The sequence below is a fragment of the Condylura cristata genome, unplaced genomic scaffold, assembly GCF_000260355.1.
Source record: "Condylura cristata isolate star-nosed mole 26May11 unplaced genomic scaffold, ConCri1.0 scaffold00015, whole genome shotgun sequence".
In the NCBI taxonomy this organism is placed as follows: domain Eukaryota; kingdom Metazoa; phylum Chordata; class Mammalia; order Eulipotyphla; family Talpidae; genus Condylura; species Condylura cristata.
The window spans coordinates 16,732,895-16,755,066 of NW_004567116.1; the positions used below are offsets into that span (position 1 = coordinate 16,732,895).

Below are 22,172 nucleotides of genomic sequence, written 5' to 3' on the forward strand. Positions count from 1 at the left end.
GTGAACCTCATTATCTGCTTTGACTTGTCCTCTCATTTCCATAAGATATAGTCACATTTTGTGTCCTCTGTTAATTTCGCCTCTGCGGTCTTGTATTTTTCATATTAGGGCCATCCTTGACTCCATTCCCCGTTATAACCAGGAGGTGGTGACATTGCATAAACAAAAAACCTGCAGAAGGTCACTATGATGTGAAACTGCCAAATAAAAAGGAGTTTCACGGGGGAAGGGGGTATTTAAGAGGAAAAGAGACAAACCAGACATTTCTAGTTCGTATCCAAGTCACGGCCCAAGGTCACTAGCGTGTAAGGTACAGTATAAAGAGGCCTCTCAGGAGCGGGGGAGGGTAACTTGGGGGAAACGCGTACACAATCTCCTCCTTGATTTCCACGAGAGGGTACAGATTCACGTTCATGCACGTGTGTGTGAAGTTGCAGGGCAGCCGCGGGACACCGTGGGCTGGGGCGGGGCTGCTGGGACCAATACCGCTCTGACTCACTGCTGTGGACCCAGGCTCTGAGACAGGTTTCCAAAGATGCTGTTCAGAGGTCAGCACTGGTATCACCCAAGGGGGAGGGGGTACAGGGCTCGCCCACGGGCACCCAGTGAGGAAGTGGGGCCTTCAGCCAGGTGTGCTGAGCGCAGGCTGAAGCTGGGGCTATTCCTCATCGTGGCATTCTTCCTGAAAACGTGCCCCCCCTACCCTCCCCCCCCCCCCAGCTTGGACATTCACACCGGACAAAAAGGATCACCTGACAGCGAACAATGTGCGCGGAGATAACAGGGAAGTCACCGACCCTTTTGAAAATGTAATACTAGAGTAATAATCGTAAACTGCGCGTGTGGTTTCAATTGGGGGGTGGGGTGAGGAGGAGACCCCAGGCCTCCTGGAGCTCGTCCACTTAGCAGCTCGCAGATTAGGAAGAAATTCCGTTGTGCAGCCAATGTAGCAACGTAAAGAAAACCAGACGGATTTGGGGAAAGAAGCAGAGAGGTCCCACCTTCCTCGAACACTAAGGGGGTTTCATCCTGGAGAGCAGGAGGGCCTTGGCAGAAAGTCCCGGAGAGAGTGGAGTCCCCTTCCCGACTCGCCGGCCCCCTCCAAGCCGGGAGCCTCGGCGCTCGGCAGCGGAGGGCTCCAAAGGGAATGCCCAAATCTGGACGGGGGATGGGGCAACGCTCAGTGGCTTTTCCTTTACGTTTTACTTTAAATCGCCAGTTCCCGAGCTTAACGTTTCGACCCCCACCCCCCTCTCCGCCCCTTTCCGGGTCTCGGCCCCCCACCTCCTGCTCCTCGCCTCTCCCTCGCCCTCGCTCTCTTCCCCCTCCTCCACTGTCCACTAAGAGGCCTCGCCGGGCCCAAGGCCTCCTGCCCCGCCTCCGCCGCCACAGGGTTTCACCCGCGGCGGACTGGAATCTGCATAGTAACCGCCCCTCTAGGAGGTCATTGGTGCAGCCCCTGCCCATCGCTGGCAGTGATTGGTGGACTGCCCCGGGTTATTTGCATGCCGGCGGCCGCCTGGTACCCAGCTGTGCAGCGGCCGGCTGGGCGCAGAAGTTTGTGAAGCGATTTCTCGCCGGCTGTTTCCCGACTCTTCAGCGCACGGTGCCGCCTGCTCGCCGGCCGCCGCCCTCGCCCCGGTCTGGATTCCGTCTCTGTGGAGGACAGACGCTCTGCCTGCGGGGCGTTGAGGTGGACGAGGGGCAGTGCCGGGAAGGGAGCCGGGGGGCTTCCACTGACAGCTACCCGTCAGGACGCCGGGCGCGTGGGGCGCCGGCTCGCCGAGAGTCTCGCCCACCTTCCCGCGGCCGCCGGGCGGGCAGGCGGGCGATGCGGCCGCCGAGCCCCGCGGCGCCCAGAGGAAGGGGGGCGCCCCGAGGAGCCTAGAGCTTGTTTCTGCTCTGTTGAGGAAAGAGGCATGGAGTTGTGAGCGCCCCTGGTTCGGCGAGGCCGCCCCCGGCAGGCTCCCCATGGCCGGGACGTACAGCTCCACTCTGAAGACGCTGGAGGACTTGACCTTGGACTCCGGGTATGGGGCCGGGGACTCGTGCCGCTCGCTCAGCCTCTCGTCCTCCAAGTCCAACTCGCAGGCGCTCAACTCTTCGGCGCAGCAGCACCGCGGGGCGGCCTGGTGGTGCTATTCCGGCTCCATGAACAGCCGCCACAACAGCTGGGACACGGTGAACACGGTGCTGCCCGAGGACCCCGAAGTGGCTGACCTCTTCTCCCGCTGCCCGCGCCTCCCCGAGCTGGAGGAGTTCCCCTGGACCGAGGGCGACGTGGCCCGGGTGCTTCGCAAAGGCGCGGGCGGGCGGCGGCTGCCGGCCTTCTCCGCCGAGGCGGTGAGGCGCCTGGCCGGGCTGCTCCGCCGGGCGCTCATCCGCGTGGCCCGCGAGGCGCAGCGCCTGAGCGTGCTGCACGCCAAGTGCACCCGCTTCGAGGTGCAGAGTGCCGTGCGCTTGGTGCACAGCTGGGCGCTGGCCGAGAGCTGCGCGCTGGCCGCCGTCAAGGCGCTGTCCCTGTACAGCATGAGCGCGGGCGACGGGCTGCGCCGGGGCAAGTCGGCGCGCTGCGGCCTCACTTTCTCCGTGGGCCGCTTCTTCCGCTGGATGGTGGACACTCGCATCTCCGTCCGCATCCACGAGTACGCGGCCATCTCGCTCACTGCCTGCATGGAGAACCTGGTGGAGGAGATCCGGGCCAGGGTGCTGGCCAGCCAGAGCCCCGACGGCGGAGGGGCCGGAGGCGGGGAGGTGTCTGCCGAGGCCCTGGAGATGGTCATCAACAACGACGCTGAGCTGTGGGGCGTCCTGCAGCCCTATGAGCATCTCATCTGCGGCAAGAACGCCAATGGTAAGTGCACCGAGGGACTCCAGGCGATGGAGTGGGAGAGAAATCCCTCCCTGGGCTACTCTGGGAGGGTACATAGGGGTGGTGGGAGCGCCGTCAACTGGGAGAAGGCATTTGGTCTGGGGGTGCAGTTCATTACATGAGTATTGGCATTAATTGTTCACCTGGCGATTGACTTTTGAAGGATAAAGTCGTGGTCGATCTACATCTTGTTCTGTTGTAGCGTTGTTTCTATCAGCTGGGGCCTGTTCACTGATTGAGTCTCTTAAGTTTTCTAGCACTCTTGTAGTCTTGGTCGATAGTTGGCGTCTTTTCTCAACAGCGGTACAGATTGACGGTGGTGATGACGCTGGATCTCTTCCTGCCCAGTGGGCATACCAGTGTCCAAACTGAGACTTGGAGACTTGGATAAGTGGGATGGGAGCAAGGGGGCCTGGGTTTGTTGGGCTGAAGGATGGCCTTCAGGTCTTCTCCTGGAAGGTGGAGGGCTAGTGGTAGGTCGTTGGGTGTACAGGAGTGATGGAAGCTGGTGGTTCCTGAATCCCCTTCCCAGGAAAAGAACCACAGCTTCCCGGGCTTTCTAAGCTGTCACCAACCAAGTGAGCAATTAAAACTATGTCGTATTAAATGTACAATCCTATGGACTTTCCTGAATAAACCGGTACCCAGGAAACCATGTGACCGGAAAGAAGTAGGGGGGTGGGAAATGACCTGGTGTCAGGTCTGGGAAAGGGGAGTTGCACTTCTCTAGAGGATGACATCGGTTCAGTGCAAAGGGTGGAAGGAAAGCATTTGACCTTCTCCCTGGTAAGGTTAGGGTGTGACATATGTTCTACAGCAAACTGCCTCCCAGACTCCAATTTCAGGAGTCAGCAAACCATAAATTATTTAAAATGGTGCTATGACTGGACAGCCTTCCAATCTGATCAGAAGGCCACTTGGGGGGTAGCTTTCAGTGGCAAATAAGAAATCAGTGGAAGAAGCCAAGTGGATATCAGGAAGGGCTAAATACGGCTTGACATTCTTGGGAGCTAAAATTTCAAGTGAGTACTTAACTGTGTCAGCCTCTGTCCCAGCACTTTATGTTTATGCAAGTAATCCTAGCAACCTTACTTGAGTACCTAGAGTATTGTCCCCATTATAGAGATGGGGAAACCAAAGTTCCCAAGAATTAAGTAATGTGCCCACAGTTACACAGATATTAAGTGACAAAGCTAGGGTTTGGGATCAGGCAGTCTCCACAGTTCAAGCTTTTAGCCCCTAGAGGAGAAGAAACAGCTTTGTGTTTGTCCAGTCTCCCTGATAACAATTGACACCTTCAGTCTCATTTTGAAGACTGTATGTACCATATGGCCACCCTTGACATTCATTTCATTTTTAATTCTGGCACTGCCAAAGGAGATGCCTTGGTTGGAAGAAATTTTGTCTTTTAATTTTCTCCTCTTAGATCAGAGTTGAGGTCAGTTCAGAATCTCAGTTGATGATGACACTAGCTGATCAACATGCTTTGCACTCCAGGTCTGTGGCATCACAAGGGACACCAGTTCCAGGAGAGGAAGTAGAGGGTGTGGGGATTTCCATGCACTTGTCATAACCCAGAGGAAGATTTCTATATTCGGAATGAGGGGAGGCCCAGACTGAACTCAAAGTAGAATCCTATAAGAAAAGCCTGGTCCTGACACTATAATCCAAAGGCAGAAAAGTGGGTGCCAGTCAAACAAGCAGAACCTGCCCATCATGCAGAGATAGTGCCCAGAAGGTTGAAGACCATCTTATTGTTTTGTTTTGTTTTTTCCCCTAACTGCAAAATGAGGTTAGGATGAGCAGTAATACTAGGGTACTTAAAAGAGGCCAAGGGGCTGGAAGTGTAAGAAAACCAGCAGCTTCCATGAAAGGACTTGTCCCAAAGGGTCATTTCTTATCAAGGGGTCATAGTCCTTGCAGTTTTCTTTTAAAGTTTTTCACTCCATGAGCTGACCTCTTCCCTAGACACACAGACCCCATTCTTGTCCCCTCACCCCAGTCCTTTCTAAGCCAACAGAGAAGTCAATAGAGAAGAATTCTAGTAACAGGAGCAAAGCTCCCTGGATAGTTCAGAGTCACCATATCCCTGTGTGCATTCCTGGTCTTCAGGGAACTTGTAGGCAAGGTGACCACTGGCTTCCACTTAGTAACATGGATGCTCATTTTTTTATACATGAAAACCTCAGGGTGGCCTCAGTAAACAATAAACAATAACTAGGCTGATTTATCAAAGCTCTTTAGACAAAGTGGAATGAATGTTTAGTAGAGGAGCAATGAATGGCTTATGCCTGAAGGCTGTCTTCAGAGGGAAGCATAAACTGCTCAGGGAAAAAATGGCAAGATCCAAACCTGTTTCACTAAAATAACCCCTAGGCCAGCCAGCTTACCCTTTGCACAGGGCAGACTGAGTGGGAATGGCAATGCATGAGAGGGAGAGCGCTGGTTTGTGTTCTTGTCATGCTGGCCTTCCCCTTAAATTATATATTTTTTGTTGTTATGCCTGCTAATTATACAGCATCAGCACATGCATTTGACTCAGCTATATAGGGCTCTTAAAGTTTTAATGTCTTCCAACCAGGAATTTAAGGGCCCTAATCCATCTATCCCTGTCTATTACTCAGAGTGCTGGGCAGATATGGTTTTGCTCAGCCCAAGATGGATGATAAAAGTTCTGTAGTGTTTATAAAACATGATCTCAGCTTCACAGAACAGCAGGAGTTATATATTGCATGCTCATTTAGTATTGATGTCCATGTTCCCAGGGCAATGTCATTAAGTGATGATATCTTTGTGACTTCCTTGTGGGAGGTAGAGAAACCAGTGTAATAGAGTAGTATTTCTAAACAGGGAGCTGGCAGAAAATAGAAACTTCTCCCATAGATGAGTGTTTGTGTTCACTCATATTCATTCTGTCTCTCATGCTTACCCCCTCCCTCCTGTCCTCCCTCTGTTCACCTCCTCTCCTTCCTACATGAGGGTTTGAATAATCACTCAGCCATTATTTTCATTTGAGAATATCTTCAATTCATTATTTTCATTTGAGAGTATCTTCAATTCTGAGACTATATGCTAAATGATAGGGTTTTGGTGAGACTATTCTTACTCCATAGCTGTAAGTGCATGTGGTAAAGAACATAGGTAGGCTCTGGTATCCCCAGTGTGGGTTTCAAACTCATTTCTGCGATGGATATGAGTGACCTGAGGCAAATTTCTTCACCATTCTAAGCCTCAATTTTGTCATCTGTAAAGTTGGGGGGGAAGGGGGAAGGGTAATAACAGCACCTCATAAAGTTGGTATGTGCATTGGGTGAGATCATAGATTTAAAGATCCTGGCATGTAGTAAATGCTTAGTAAATAGTAGCACTTCATTTAACAACTATTTATCGAGCACTGACCCTGTGTCCACCACTGTTAAAAGTGCTGCAGATTAAGTGGTAAAGGAAGAGAGGGTTCTCCTCCCATGAAGCTTAAAACAACAAGTAAACAAATAGGGATTTACTCATAACAGTAAGTGTTAATAACAATAATAAAAGACATGGTAGTGGATCATGTGATGGGGCTAATTTAAATGGCAGCCAAAGAGGGCCTCCTGAAATTTCATAATTAATAATCAATTATATCAATGCTACTGCTATCTGAGGACATCTTGGCACAAAATAGTGAGGAAAGGCTTCTCTGAATTATTCAGTTGTTAGTTGAGACTAGTCCCAACATACTAATTTGCAACTGAGAAATTAAAGGGCTACATTGCCAACAGGGATGAAAACTTCTAGTTGGAGGATGTATTTCCATGGAGGTAACTGACTCCAGCAGTGTGGGTTCACTGAGCTGCTAGTTGTTGTTTAATCCATTTCCATACCTGGACAACCCGAGGGAGGAGGGTAGCTCCCCTGCTCACTGACTGTTTGAAGCTAAGGGACCCGGTAGAAGTGAAACCGAACTAACTTTGGAAATGAAAACTTATTTTCCTTGAATGCCTGAGAAATGCAACCTTAGCTTTAAGTTGGAGGAACAAGGTATGGTTGTTCTGCTTCCTCTTGAAAGCTTTATCTGACTCTTGCACCCTAACTAGAACTTGGAGGACCCTGTGGCACCCAGCACATAGTCTTGAATCCTCTTCTGTTTGTGTCGGTATCTCCCATTAAATTGTGAGCTCACTGGCATCCTCACCTCTGGTATCTTTCACATGATTAATCCCCCGCTATACTGATGTTTAATGCTAGAATTTTTAATTCTTTGGACACCTTGGAAGAACCTTCTCCACTGTCTACCATGGGCATTTCAAGTTGTTATTGAAATAGAGATAACATTTTGTGAATACCCAGATTGTAAAGGACATCACCCATTCTTTAAATACTCTAATTTCTATTCAGTTTCACAACACCAGTCATGATGAGTAAATGTGGGTTGGAAGGGATATCAGGGTTGGGGGGATTCCTTTAGTGGGAATTACCCAAAGTGGGGATTCCATAGTAGAAGTCTAATAGGCAGCAGATAAATCTGTAGGAGGACTGAGCTGAATGGCAGAGGCAATCATTTCCCCTAAGAATGACAACACCCTGAAGAATCCCCCTCTTGCTGGAAGAGCTGGCCAAAGCGGCCATCTCTGTTGGTTGGATTGTTCAGAAGGTTTCACCTGTGTCCCAGCCTCACCTGCCACCAATCTGAGACTGGAATCAAGGCAATTAACTGCGGAAACCTTCCTGGGATGCATAAGCACTTAAGGTTCTGAAGCAAGTGGCCACTTTGATGCAAACCCTCAGGCGGGCCCTTGTCCCACCTCACCATCAGTCTCAGCTTTTGCCCAGTAGGAAGTGGATGCGTTAGCTTGTTTTCACCTCATGCAACTGATGTTTGTGCATATTGTAGGGTAAATGAAATGGTGAGGCTTTTACATGGCTATCACTTGTGGCATTGAATGCAGAAGGAACTTGGGGGCATGGGTTCAGAGCACAAATGCCTCATGGTGGACACCTGGAGTATGGTGTGGACATGTGTGAATGTGCACACCTTATTGCTAAGGCAATAAGAGCTGCACCAGCAAGATGGCTGTGAGAGGAAGAGATATGAGAGACCCCCAGAGAGAGAGCCCAAAGAGGATAAGAAAGATTCAGAGGCTGGAAGACTTGCCAGCCTCTGTGCCCCAACCCCCCTGCCCACTCTGTGCCTGGTTACTGGCATTACAAACCCCTTAAACTTTTTCTCATCTATGATCTCACTGGGTCCCCATAAAAACCTATTGACTGGGATGTCATTTCATAAAAGGGTCTCTGAGAGCCCAGAATTCCATGTGATACCAGTTGGGCCACAGCCAAGCCCCATGTTGCTTAAGTCCTGGGCTTATACTTTACCTGTGATGAATCACAGAAACAGAGGTGGTGAGGCACCGGTCAGTATTTGACCCTCTTCCAAAGGCCACAAGAGTCAAGCTCAGCAACAGCAGTACTTATCATGAATCCTGTCTGTTAATGATCTGCTGTGTCAGGGCACTTTGAAGGCACTTGGAGTCCGTTAGGCCTGTGACTCTTTAAAACCACAATGCAGATCAGGCATTAAGGTTCAGAGGTGGGGCCTCCTTTCCTTCAAAGGATGCTGTTACTCTGTGTAAAATGCTGTATTCTGGCTGTCCCAGAGTGTGCCCTGCAGGGGCCATTGATTTTTAGGAGCCATTATTGCTGTTCCTGAGGGGGCAGGGAGCTCTTGCTGCCCAGAAAGGGCCTTCCAGTGTCAGCTGCTGGGTGATCGATAAGCTCAGTCATGGGGAAAGGCTGTGGACTCCTCTGTTGTTCTCATCTAACGAGGGGCGCAACAGCTCCGGGAAGGAACTCCTGTTTAGGTGCTGGTGTCAGGGACCTCGGCTTGCTTGCAGAAGGAAGTTGGCAGAAAAGCCTTTATGAAGGGGGTTTTGTTTTCCTAGAGCCCACCACAGTGTGTAAAATCTCCCTCTGAGTCCTGTAGAGGACTCCCTGAAGTGCAGTCAAGTTCCGCATTGCTTTGCCTGCCACCGGAGCCTCAGCAAGTCAATTGAGGACTTCCAGGCTCTACCTCCTGCACTACAAAATGAAGGGCAGGCGCTTCCAGAGCATGGCTGTGCATGGTGCATGCACCGTGCTAGAGGACGTTGCTGGGCTGGGCATGGGGAGCTCAGCACCAGGTGGGGAAGCCTGGATATAATTCTCGGAGATCCCAGTTGGGAATTGTATGACCCTGGACAAATGGATCTACTTCTGTGCCTTAGTTTCTTCTACGACAGGGTTTCTCAGCCTTAGCCCTCTTGAGGTTTTGGGCTGGGTCACTTTTGTTGCAGGACTGACCTCATCATTGAGGTGTGCTGAGTAAGATGCTCTGAGTAACTTTCCCGTCTCATACTCTACATACTAATAGTGGCTCCCTCGCTGCCAGTTGAGACCAAAAAATTTTCTAGAATGTTGTTAGATGTCCCCTGGGGGGCAAAATCACCCCTGGTTGAAGAACATCATTCTGAAATAAGACTAAATAGAGTACCCAACTCATAAGATGGTTGTGAGGATTTAACAAGACCCTCTTGTGACATTGCACTATGACTAGTGCATAAAATATTAATTCTAATTATTTTGCAAACTTGTGACCCAAATCCCAGGGTATCAAGGATTAGTCACATGGCTTCCTGGCAACTAACAGGTAGGAAGAAGTGATAAAATCTAAAAAAGGCACTCCACTCAGTTATGGCTTAATTGCCCCCCAGATGAATGAAGTGGGCTGGATCGGATTCCTGAATCCCAGCAGCACCTCCCCATGCTCCCCACCTGGATGACAGCAACAGTGCAGATTCAAAGCTCAGGGCCCCAGGGAGCAATTCCACTGTAGATACTGGACCCAACTTGCCGCAGCTGCCAAGTCTGAGCTCCAGGACAGCAGGTGTTTTGTATTTTGCTGGCCTGTCATATAAACATACTTTGTGGTTATCTTGCTTGTTTTTTAAAAAAGGCCTAATGGTTTTGCAGCTTTGATGGTATGTTTGGAGCCACGTGCTGAATTGGGAAGAGAAGCCTCAGATACACAGCCCAGGCCCTCCTGAGAAATGCCACATTGGCCTCATTGTTCAGTTATTTACCCTGCACCAGCTATTACATGAGGCTGTGGAGACAAACTAGATAGCAAGAATTGACCTGCCTGTCAGTGAGTATAGCATCTAGTAGAGCACATATGTGGGTCCTTTCACATGCCTGGGCCCTTACAAAGAAGTCCTTGGTCGCTGAATTCCAGCAGCAGTGGAGAAGGTGTTTGCAGGTAGCTGCTACTCCCGACTTGTCAGTGCCCATCTGGTGCTTTCCAGGAGCTGTTTGTTTTGCCCTTCTCAATACCTCCGTTGAGTAGATGTCATTCCCTTTCCCTAGATGGGGACTTCCCCTTGAAGCCATTGGTGACTGGAGAGCTGAAAGGGCAGACAGAGATGAGTGCTTGATGGGTGGGAGGGTGTTAGGACTGCTCTGTGGGGGTATGGCAGGGGAGTCTGTGGGAACCTGGGCAGGCAGAGGTGAGACTGGGGAGGGGAGGTGGTGCAAAGAGCATGGAGGTTTCCAGACAGCAGTGTGAGCAAAGACCGGGAAGCCAAAATGTGTTGTGTCAGAGAACAGCAAGTAACGCAGTTTGGCTGGAAGGTTTAGGATACATAACAAGGAGGAGCAGGGCAGTTAACACAGTAAAAAGGAAAACTTTCCCACATCTTTTATCCAGATGTTAAGAAGCCTGCCAGAGTGCAGGAAAAGAGTTTTCCAAAACTTATTTTTATAATTCAGAATCGAGTGTCTGCTCCCCAGTTCATCTTAACCACAGCCCCAGACCTCCCATTACCCCTCTTGTTGATTGAAAGTTTGACCTCAAAAATGCATCCGTCCACTGTCCTAACAATACATTAATGAAAGAAGACTTTAACTTAATAAACTTGGGTTGAAAGGGTTTGAAGAACGAGGCTTCGATCAACTTAGCCTTCTCCCTTTCAATTTGGCTTCTCCCATGGCCCTGAAACTAACATTCCAGGCCAAAGCAATCCAAGTTAGGGAATGAAGGTCAGGACTGGCAGACTCGTTGAGTGAGGCTATTGGGTTGGCCTTTGCCAAGAGTAGTTGACTCTTATCTCTCAAACATGGAGGTAGAGAAGGACATAAAATAGGATGAACTAAGTGGGTTTCAGAACTTTCTTTGGTTATGAGTCTGCCCTGATAAATTCAATTTCTAGTTTAGAGTTAATCATTTTGGAAAATAACAGTTCAGTTCTCAGAAAGGCTTAATCATTTAGCAGTTCTTGGCCAAGGTGTTTCCAGAGCATTGATGATAAAGTGTTGATGATAAAGACTTCAGTCATGTTAAAGCTTGATATTGTGGAACCACCTTACAGCTCAGTACCATCTGGATTGGATTCCCGGGGGTTCATTAACATAATAAAGTGATTATTGAAGTAATAAATAATCTGGAATGGCTTAGATAGTAACTAAGGTATTAGTGCTCTTCCTAATCCTGAAGTTTTGAAAGAAATCTCATGAAAGTTTGGCATGAATGCATAGGTAGTGTTCATGGCTAATAACTCGATGTCCATCATTTGTTTTCTAAAAGGGAACTGAAGGGCGTCAGACCCATGATGGAAAAATTGAACATGAAAACTAATATACTGGTTTACAAGTTTAGGAGTTGGGAGAGTATAAATTGGACCTTAAAGACTGTTGAAGTAGACCTTTCAGTGTGTGCAAAATCATCCTTAAAGCTGAAGCCAAGCTTTGGCTGAAAATTATAAACAGTGTTTTAAGTCCTTACCTCTTAAAATATAAAACATCAGTATTTGCTGAGAGGAGAGCTGTTAATGAACACAAGCTGAGGCTCACACACCAAGCCAGTCAGTCTCTGCACAAGCTTCGAGGACAGTCCAGCTCCGAGAGCCAACGATTTGGATCCAGAAAATTCTGGGTTGGAGCCTGGCCCCTTCTGTGACCTGGAGTGAATCACTCCATCTTCTTGGCTTTCTTTATCTGTGGTGTGAAGAGGCTGGACTACATTCTCCAAGGACCATTCTGTCACTGATAATGTTTCAGGACCCCACATGGACACTGTGGAGTCATTTTCCTGAGGTCGAGCCCATTGTTAGTATCCTTGGGAAGGAAATGGCCCAGGATGGAGCTGGGCACTCTCTCTGAAGACCTGACCTCTTACTGGTCTAAGCCCTGTCCTTTTATATTGGGATTAACTGATTACAGTCTTCCTCCCCCACTTCCCCTCCTCAGAGGATTGAGTCCTGTCTACTTTTGACCGACCTAATGCTTCAGCTCAACAGCTGTGTCTGAGCCCTGGCCAGCCTGTGTTGGGGTGAGATCCCGCTCCAGGGTGACTTCACACAGCCGGTGTTTGCAGGCCGCCTACCCAGACTTGGATATTTATAGCCAGGGAACAGCTAGAAAAAAAAAAATTAAATATGCTACACCCTTCTTTATACTATGTGGGACAGAGACAGGCATTGTGAGGAATTTAGAAGGCAGGGCTATATAATCCAGCAAGATATTTTTAAATGCTGTGTGTTGCAGTTGGCAGGGCTGGTTTTTCGAAGAGGAGGGAAAGTGAGAGTAAAAAAGGATGACAGGCTGCCAGTGGTTCTGAGTCGCAGAGCCATGCACTCCAAGGTGCATGGATTTTCTGAACCCCAATTTATGTCACAGCCACAAGAGCCACAAGCTCGAGCTAACTTTGGGAAGGTTACCATGGGAGGCTGGCATATGGACAGCTTGTTGTCCTTCTTCCCCTCTAGACCATCCACCCTGTGAGTCTCCAGGGTGGAAATTAATAAAATGTTCTGCAGAAGGCAGAACATACAGCCAAAAAGAGTCACTTCTGAGAACACCCCGGTGCCTGGGGTTGCTGCTCTAACTCAGCTCAGCCACTGGGTAATTAAGGACCTACAGGAGGGCACAAATAAGAAGCCAGTCGCTTGCAGTTGTTCCTGTGGACATAATCCTCCCAGGACCAGCTGGGGAGGCCAGAACTGTGCTGGGTTCCAATTCAGTAGCAGGTGAGGAGTCTCAGGGCGCGAACTGCCACTGAAAAGGTATCACAGTGACCCCTGCCTACCCAGTGAAGGCTTGTACAGTTGTCCCATAAACTCAGAATAGAGGTACAGACAGCCTGAGCTGTTGTGCATTCTCCTATAACTTATAGTTGACCCTCTGAATCTGTGGGTTCCCCATCCATGGAGGCAACCAACTGGCACCTGAGGTTGGTTGAATCCATGAATGTGGAATCTGATAGAAAAAAATATGCATGTAAGTAGCCTGTAGAGTTCAAACTATCTTGTTCAGGGGAAAGCTGTGCTTTAGAAGAGGCCAGTATGTTTTTTACTGTGGGGTTTAGTGGGAGGATCTGGGCATTAGGAGCACGGGGCAGCTGAGTTTAGTCTAAGGCTATATCTACTTGGTCATTCAACACCTTATTAAGGTCTTCCTGTGTACCAGGCACTGATCCAGACCTTGGTGATTAGAACAGATGAGTGTAAGAGACCTGAAAGAGGGGAGGAGGAAGGCACTGTGGTGAACAAGGAAAAGGAAGGTATGCTGAAAGCACCACAGTGAAGCCAGGCTGGCTGGAGAGGACAGAGCCAAGCCAGGGAACATCAAATGCCTTGTAGATATATGGAGACCAGTGTGCCTGGTGGAGGTGGCAAAGAGTATAGTGGGAGATGCCATTGGGCAAGGGGTGATGGGCAGGTGGAGACTTATAGGCCATTGTGTGACATCTGTTGGGGGCCATTGGAGGGACAATCACATGATTTGATTTGCATTTTAACAAGTTTACCCTCTGCTATGTTGAGAATGCAGCTAGAATTAAGCATAAAAGTAGTGTGATCTCAACTAATCCAGTTGAGAGAGGATTGTGGCTTGGACTAAGTCAGTAGAGGAGGTTATGGATACATTTTGAAGTTAGACCCAACAGCATTTGCCTACAGCTTGTATAGCATAAGGTATGAGGCAGGAACTGAATAAGGCTGAGGTTTGTGGCCTCAGCACCTAAATGAAGCCAGTGATTTTGTTTGAAATAGGAACAGCTATGTGTGGAAGAAATGGGATCTTGTCAAAGATCAGAGTGCGATTCTGGTTGCTTGTGTCAAACTTAGTATAGTTGACCTCACTGATAGGGGGACTTTTTGAACCTCTCCTTTTCCACTCCATTTAGTCTACTCAACATGAAGATGATGAGGATGGAGATGATCTACCTCATGATGATCTACTTATGGTCTTATTAGTGTTTTCTTTAATTTATTATAGGACTATAGTTTATGATACATATAACATATAGAATATGCATTAATTTATGTGATCTGTTTCTAGTCAACAACAGGCCCTTAAAATTGTGATTTGGGAGTTGAAAGTTATATGCAGATTTTTTGACAGCATGGGGGGGGGCAATATCCTTAACCCCCTCATTGTTCAGGGATCAGCTGTATACAGAGATCTTAAGTAGGTGCTTGGCCTCCAGGTCACTTTGACTGGGAGGAGAGGCCTTCTTGAATATTCTTGGTTAGTTGATAGATTGAAAATTTGCCCTTCAAGAAGGTAGACACATCTGTAGGGGTGAGGAGGACCTCAGACAAAAGAGATTCAATTTTCAGTCTTATAATTCTTTGGTTGATAGCCTTAAGAGCCCCCTCATTTTTGCTCTATCTTTCGAAGGCAGCTAGCAGCCTATATGAAGGTCATCAAATCTGCTGTTTCCTGTCATTAGTATGGGGTCTGTTTAATTAAGTCCAGTTGTTCTGTAGATCACTGTGACTGTGTATGTGTCCTTCAGGTCTGAGAAAATGAGACTTGATTTTCAGGCAGCTTAGGTTTCCCAAGGTCAAATGTGGGTCAGAAATTTAACCAGAAAGGGAACCCTTTTGTGTGGTTTGAGAAGGTACAGGGGACAGGAGTAGGCTCTAAAGGTTTTGGGAATATCCAAGGGCCCATTAGATGGTTTTACTTCCACCCGCAAGAGGGGTATTGCAACACAGAGTGGCTAAGAGCTGGAATTTGAGAGTCATCACTGCCTGGCTGCCAGCCAATTCCATGTCTGTGAACCTCAGTTTCCCTCTTCTGCTTAATGGGTATATTATGAAACCTTATTTCATAGATGTAGTCTAGTGGTTAGTAGCACTGGACTCACATTAGTAGCACCTGGGAGTTTAAAAGGGTGTGTTTGTGTGTCTTATGATCTGGAGTAGAGCCCAGACCATGTGGGAGAATTCTGAAGGGTCTAGTGTGCAGACATTAGCTATTATTAGTAGTAAGAGAATCATTGTCTGGAGTGCTCATTTCTGCCCCACCCAGGATGCTGACTTTCCTCACCTCATAGCTAGGCTGCTTTGGCTCTTCCTCATCTGCAGAAACTACCAAAAGACACCCAAGAGGAGCTTGAATTGTTGGGTTTGCATGGAAGGAGCAAAGTTAGACCTGTAATGGTAGTGACACCATTTAATAGTGTTGTTAACCCACCAGTACTAAGGTTGGTACTATTAATTCCATGTTGAAGAGGAGAAACCTAGTCACAAAGAATTTAACTAACAAAATCCAAATGTAGTAAGATAGTCTGTAATCAAACCCAGGCTACCTTACTCCAGATTCTCTTTCCAGCCACACTGGGTTCCTCCCCAGCCAGAGAAGCCAAGAGAATGAAATCTCACCTTTGATCCCCAGCACATACCTATACCAGTGGAATCTACAAAGTACCTGGCCCTGTGCTGCCTGCTCCACCTGTATTATATCATATAATTCTTATAATCAAAGGAGGCATGCACTCTTCTTACTCCCATATATACCTGGAGACTGAGCCCCAGAGGAGCCCAGGTCGCATAGTTAATAAATGCAGAATTCACACCAAGGTCTGTGGAGCTCCAAAGTCCTCATCTACCCTACTGCTCCTCTCCTCTCTAGCCCTTCCATCCTGTCAGGAGTGGCCTGGGTGGGGAGGAAGCAATTGCAGTGTTTTCATGAGCATGGAAATGAGTGGGTTGGTCCCAGAAGAGAGAGGAACTGAAGCAAGGCCAAAGCATACTTCACTGCTTCTGAACAGCCACACATTTAGGGGCCTGAAAATAGTGCCACCACTCAGCTGAGACCAACCTGCCCGACAGGAGGGCTTGTGGTGTAGGTGTTTGTTTCTCTGCTGCATGTTTAAAGATACCTCCTGCCAAGCATGTTGCTTCTCTTCTGCTGGCGTGAATGAAGTAATAAGATTGAGTTGGTTGCTTAAAATAGTCGAAGAGGAAGAATGTTTGGAAGCTGTTAACTCCTTGAATCTTCCCTCTTGATTAATGACACCGTAGAGAATGCTGGACCTCCTCTTGTTTACCTTCTGACTTTTCCTTTCCACCATATTTTAGCCCTTGTGTCATCATAAGCCAAAGGAATTTGTCACCAGAAAAATTGATGACCTTCCCTAAGTAATTTAACTGGGCACTCCTTACACATTTAATCTTTTCTTTTAAAAGGAAAAAATGAGGTGAGGCCATTTATTTTGGAAACAGCCATTCCTCTCTTTGAGCGGCTAGGATTCTAAGATCATAGCTATGGCACTGGCCCTAGGACAAGAAGAATTGGTTTTACTTTATCCATTCACACAGTATGCGCTGGGATGCTGTGAATTTCCTTCTCACCTTCACTTAGCAGTGCTTAGGGGACCCAGCAGGAGCCAGTGAGTTGCTGCCTTCAATACCAGGGCTACTCACCATGAGAGGCTGTTTCCATTTAAATTTAGTAAAATTCAATAAGACTGAAGAATGTCTCCTCGGTCTAGCAAGTTGTATTTCTGGTGCCCCCTCGTCACTTAAGACTGATGGCTACCCTATTGAACAGTTAGGATAGGGATATTTCCATCACTGCAGATAGTTCTACAGGACGTGTGGCCATTCCAGTGGGTCAGTGATGGGTCACTTGGGATCAGCTTTCTGGTTTTTCACAGGTCTCAAAATGTTAACTATTCTCCAGCCCCTCTAAAGCCCTCTGTTTGTAAAAACAAGAAGATTCATGGAAGTGGAGATTAAGGCCATTGATTCTTGTGGCTCTAACCTCTGAACCCTTGACATGAGGTCAGGGTTTATGGTTTCTAAGCTGCCCAGCCTAGGGCAAGTCACTTCCCCCCCTGAAGTTGTTTCCTTGTCAGTGAAAGGGTGATTTAGAAATGCCTCTTGGCATCTCATGAAGATTAAACAAAATGAGATGTATATAAAACAGAATTCACAGAATGCTTGCCACATAGTAAGACTTGCAGCGGTAACAAAGTTTCCATGTGTTTTCTCACTTGAAGCACACAGCACCCTCTGAGCTAGGCTTTGTTGCCATTTCATTTTGGTGAAGCATCTCCTGCTAGCCAAACTGCTACTGCTCCTGCTACTCCTCCTGCTACCACTGAGTCCCACTTGAACTTGAGTTCTGCTTTTTTTCCTCCAAGGTTTTTCTTTTCTCCTGGACTTGTTGACTGGCCTTGTGATAAATCAGAGGATGATCTTTTGAACTTGTGTTTTTGATCTTGTGTTCACGTTCATTCAGGAAGGGCCTGTCCCTATTCTCTTAAGAGGCATCTCACCTAGAAGCAAGCCTGCCTACGTAGCCACCAGGACTGCTACTGCCAGACCCCAACCCTCCTTAGAATTTGAAGTTTATCCCAGATGCTATTAGGTTATTTGTGCGTCACCTACCCTGTGGCCTGTTTGCATCCTTTGCTGTGAAGTCTAAGCTTAAGAAACCCTCAGTGGGATCCCAGCAGGGGGTGACTTTGAAAGGAGCAGCATGCAGACACCCCTCTCTGATGCACTGAGATCAGAGGGGTATTTACTTATCCCTGGGAAGTAGGGTCCAACCCAGTTCCACTCCTCTCCACTCCTCGCTCACCCAAGTCCTACAGCTAGTTGTTTTCCCTTTCTGTGCCTCAATTTTCCCATCTGTAAAATAAGGATAATGTGAGGACTTACCCAGCATGGTGATTGTGAGCCTTAAATGAGATGATGCACAATAAAGCACTTTGCTCAGTGACTGGCACCTAGGAAGCACCCTCATCAATGCCGCTGGCGACAGGCACTGGTATCTGGAGTGCTTCCACTTTCATGTGCTGTCTGCATTTTCTACTTGATGTATTATCTGTCTAGTCAGAAAAAGTAATCAGGAAGGTGTTAAAAGTGAGTGAACAAAATTAAATTTTTGTATCACGGGTCTTCATGTGATCTTTTTTCCTCATTCCTCTCTCTCTCTCTCTCTCTCTCTCTCTCTCTCTCTCCCCCCCCCTTATATGCTGGGGGTAAAAGGTGTGACTGCAGTTGTCTGTTCTCATTTCTGCTATTTCTCATATGGCAACCAACAGCTTACTTTCCTCCTCCTGCTTTGGGTTGTGTAACCAGCACCACCCCCATCAAACAGTGTAATTACGCTGGATTATTTCTATAGGATTAATTTGTGCTGTAAAATGCCCATATAGTTATGCAATTGCCACTCGTTTGCCCACACACAGAATGTGCTAAATCTGCTGCTTGTATTGAAATCCAAATAGCTTGGAACCACATGTAGGGAACCCAGTAATGTTCATCACAGTTGTTATAAGAGATGGTTTCAGTGAGAGGAATCCAGGTTCCACAGAGAAATGGTGATTTCCCTGTTTCTACACAAGGTTCTACTGAGGGAGGCACCACTTTTAAGGAGACAAGAGAGGAAGGACAGTGGCGGGATATTGCACTAGAGTTTTGCCATTTAGGTGACATGACCCCCATTGTGGACCCTCTCAGGCTGCCAAACCTTGGGCCTTTGTGTGGCTTCCCTGGCACTGACAAATCACTCATGGTTAACGGGTAACTTGGACTCTTCTTAGCAAATAGTTAGTTGCTTTGTTATCTGTGCTGGGGGCTCCTCTGTTATCAGCAAGACCCCTCAAGCCTCAAAAGAACCTAGTGGTGTGTGTGTGTGTGTGTGTGTGTGTATGTGTGTGTGTGTGTACATGTACATAAGCCCACGCATCTCTTCCTTTCTCTAAATGCCTGAAATGCCAACAATCCTGATGGCACTCATTTCCAGGCCTGAAACATCACTGGAGTACTTTTTAAAAAAGCTATATTCTAGGACCCATCCATGTGGATATATATTCATTAAAAACCTCTGAAGGTGAAACAAGAACATCAGCATTTCTTATGTGCCCCTCAGGTTTGTGAATCGCATCCTACATCACTTGGATGTAGGATGAGTTGAGTTTTGACTTTGGGCTCCTTTAAGAGTAAGCGTGTGGCAGAGCCCACACCTCCCAGCATGAGATCCCCTAGTTTGGAAAGAGCTGCACAGAGAGGCTGATGAGACATGGTATGAGCCTGGTGTGGAAGGCTCCTCTCTGTGAGCAGCAGAGACTGTGTGGTTAGGGCAGCTAAACAAGGGGGGGGGGAAGGGTGTTGCATTGAAAAAGGTAATGGCAGAGGCAGCTGACATTTATGGGATGCTGTCTTGTCTCATGTTCAGCCAAGAGCTTCAGGGGCTGATATCTGTTGAGCGCCTACTCTGGGATAGGGTAAGATTCTAGGTGGTTCCCTTAAATTATCTCACACGGACTCCCCATGACAACCTCTGGGGGTAGGTACTTTTACTTATCCTCACATTTGCAGATGAGGCAGCTGAGGCCTGGAGGTAGTTAAGGTAATTTGTGTGAGATCACACAGCAGGGATTTGAGGTTAGTGCAGACCTGAAAGCCCATGCCTTCCATTGCTGGCGGCTCCTAGGGCTTTCAGGAGTGGGTTAAGTGAGGAGCCTGTGTTGTCTTTCCTCAAGGCATCATGTTTGCCCTCCTGGCCCTGACCTTCAGTCCAGTTGTTGCCTGCACAGACCCGGTCCCTGGCACGACCAGCAGCCAGTCAGTGATGCTGCCCTACCTGGATGCAGTCTGTATGTTGATCTGCTATTCTTTCTCCTCCTCACCCTTTCTCCTCCTTTCCCACTCAGCCTAAATACTCTTCTCCTAGGAGAGAGGCTGGAGTCGGGCCCTTCCTCAGTAAATAATGAATAAATCTGGGAGAACCGCACACTGCATGGGTGAGGGCAACCCACGTGAATGCTCAGCATGGGCCCCCTCCTGTTCAGCTTCTACCTGAGCCATTTGCTCAGATGCTTGTCTCCCTCTGTGGACCATGCGGCATTAGCTTTGCGATGGAGGGGCGGTGTGCAGCGGGACTGCGGAGGAGAAATCTTGGATATTGTTGCCTTCCTTATATGGTTATTACAGTGATTAAATGAATTTACCTTCTAAAGTGCTTGGGCAATGCTTAGCATGTATGTCTAGTTCATCAGCTGTGGTGGTAGTGGTGGCAGTGGTGGTGGGGATAACAACTGTTTGGGGTGGGGGACAGAGTCTTGGGATACCTCTCCTTTAGGAGCCCACTCATATGTGAGCTCATCCTGAGTGTTACAGTGGAAATATCAAGGGCTTTGGAGACAAATCTGGGTTTCATCCCAGCAAAACTGACTTTTTAATGGAAAACTGGACAAGTCCCTCAGGCTGTTGATTTTTGGTTTTTTTAATCTGTACAGTGAGAATGACAGCAATATCTGCCTGTGGTGTTGGAAAAGTAAAATGCCAAAAATGTAAACAAAGCTTCCCACCAGGCACATGAGCTCAGCTAGCAGTGAATAAATAGGAGGGAAAATAGGAGTTCAGTGCACGCATATAGCACGATACAATTTTTATAAAGTTAAATAAAATGGAAGGAGGATCACAGGCACAATACTATCCAGGGAGAGGTGAGGGATGCACACAGAGAATGATAATGTGTGAGGAAAGGGAAAAGGGTGAATTGAGAGGGAGAGAACACGGGCTTAGACCTGAAGGGCTGTCAGAGCTGTAGCTTTGACATTATTATAGTAATGTGGAGGTGAGTTCACATTACTACAGTAACTAAAATTTAAAAATAGTCATGAACCAAGGAGTCTCATACAGCTAATTTATGCACCTGAGGTTAAGAAATTAGTGGGTTCTCAGTAGGTGGGAGCTTTTTATTGTTATGCCCTGAGACCTGGGCCTAGTGCAGGCCACCATTCACACCCTTTGACATTGTCTGTCATCTCTGCAAAATACCCCAGAACTGCGCTTTCCCACCTCCAGCCACAGTGGCTTCCACATTGGCGGGGGATACAAAACAGTAGAGACATTTAAGTTGCCTTGTTCCTTAGGTTTGGTTCAAGTTTGGGCATAAGAGCCTGTGTGTCTAAAATAGCTGAACAAAGAGTTGTTTTGTCCTGGCTGTGCCAGATATAAAGGCTTTCATTAAATTCACTTTAGGAGCATTCATGTAGCCAGGAGGTTTTCTTTCCAAGGGAACAGAACGTTTGGGTTGGACTTGATGGTGTTTGCCTTGGTATGATCTGAGACTTCTCTGCTTTCATTGCCACCACCAAGCGTCTTGACCTTTGCCCGGGGCTGTTCTTACCTGAGGTTCCTTCCCTTAATGGAAAGGGAACACTTGAGGGCACTTGCAACACCCCAGCTTTTAGTTCTGTGGTTTGGGATTGTAATTGTTCCTCATATCCTGACTCTGTCATCTGAGTTTGCACTTTGGGCAACCTGGTTTCATCTGTGGGATCTTCGTAGGGTGATTTCAGGTAAGAGAAGCATTATTTGTATTGCCTTATTTTAAACTGAGGTGCATCAAGGGTAGAATCTTAACTGCATAGCTATATGAAATTTTACTTAGGCATTGCTTTTTGTAAACTACCCACGTCAAGATCAAGATCCCACTCCAGGAAGTATGCACTGTGCGCTGCCTGGAAGCTGCACCCTCCACTCAAGAAACCATCATTCTGACTTGTCACTGTCATGTTAGCCTGTTCTTAGGGGTGGGTACAATCTCAAACCTTTCAGAGGCTCCATTTCTTTATTTTTTAAAAGCAAACTTGTGGTATTTGTGTTATAGCTTTGAGTTAAGAGAATCAAAGGAGACAGCAACTGTAAAGTCACTAGTAAAATATTTGTGAAACAGTTAGCACTTAATCAGGTGAAGCTGTTTATTTGTTATTGCTGTTGTTGACTACAAAGTGGGCCTTTTCTCACCCAGGTCTTGTGCTTCCCCTACCCGTCCATGCCTTCTGGCCCTCTGAACAGACCTCTGAGATGGTTCCATTCCTTTCTACTGAAACCAGTTCTCCTTGCTCAATAAGGGAGAGGAAATGGGCAGGAAAGCAGGGTTCTGCTGCTTTTGCCCCTTTTCCAAAGAGAGTCTGTTTGCTCTATTAGCAAAGTCAACAAGGCATTATTGGGTGGAGCCTGTGCTGAATTGCCTCCCC

At 47.6% G+C, this 22,172-nt stretch overlaps 1 protein-coding gene across 1 annotated transcript in view; it reads left to right on the forward strand.

Moving 5' to 3' along the window:
• Positions 1-1,553: 1,553 nt before the first annotated feature.
• Positions 1,554-22,172, forward strand: part of ABTB2 (ankyrin repeat and BTB (POZ) domain containing 2) — a 154,034-nt gene continuing 133,415 nt past the window's right edge. The window contains exon 1 of the mRNA XM_004682934.2: positions 1,554-2,854. Within this exon, the coding sequence (XP_004682991.1) occupies positions 1,972-2,854 (883 nt within the window). The 5' untranslated portion in view covers positions 1,554-1,971. The remainder of the gene's footprint in view (positions 2,855-22,172) is intronic.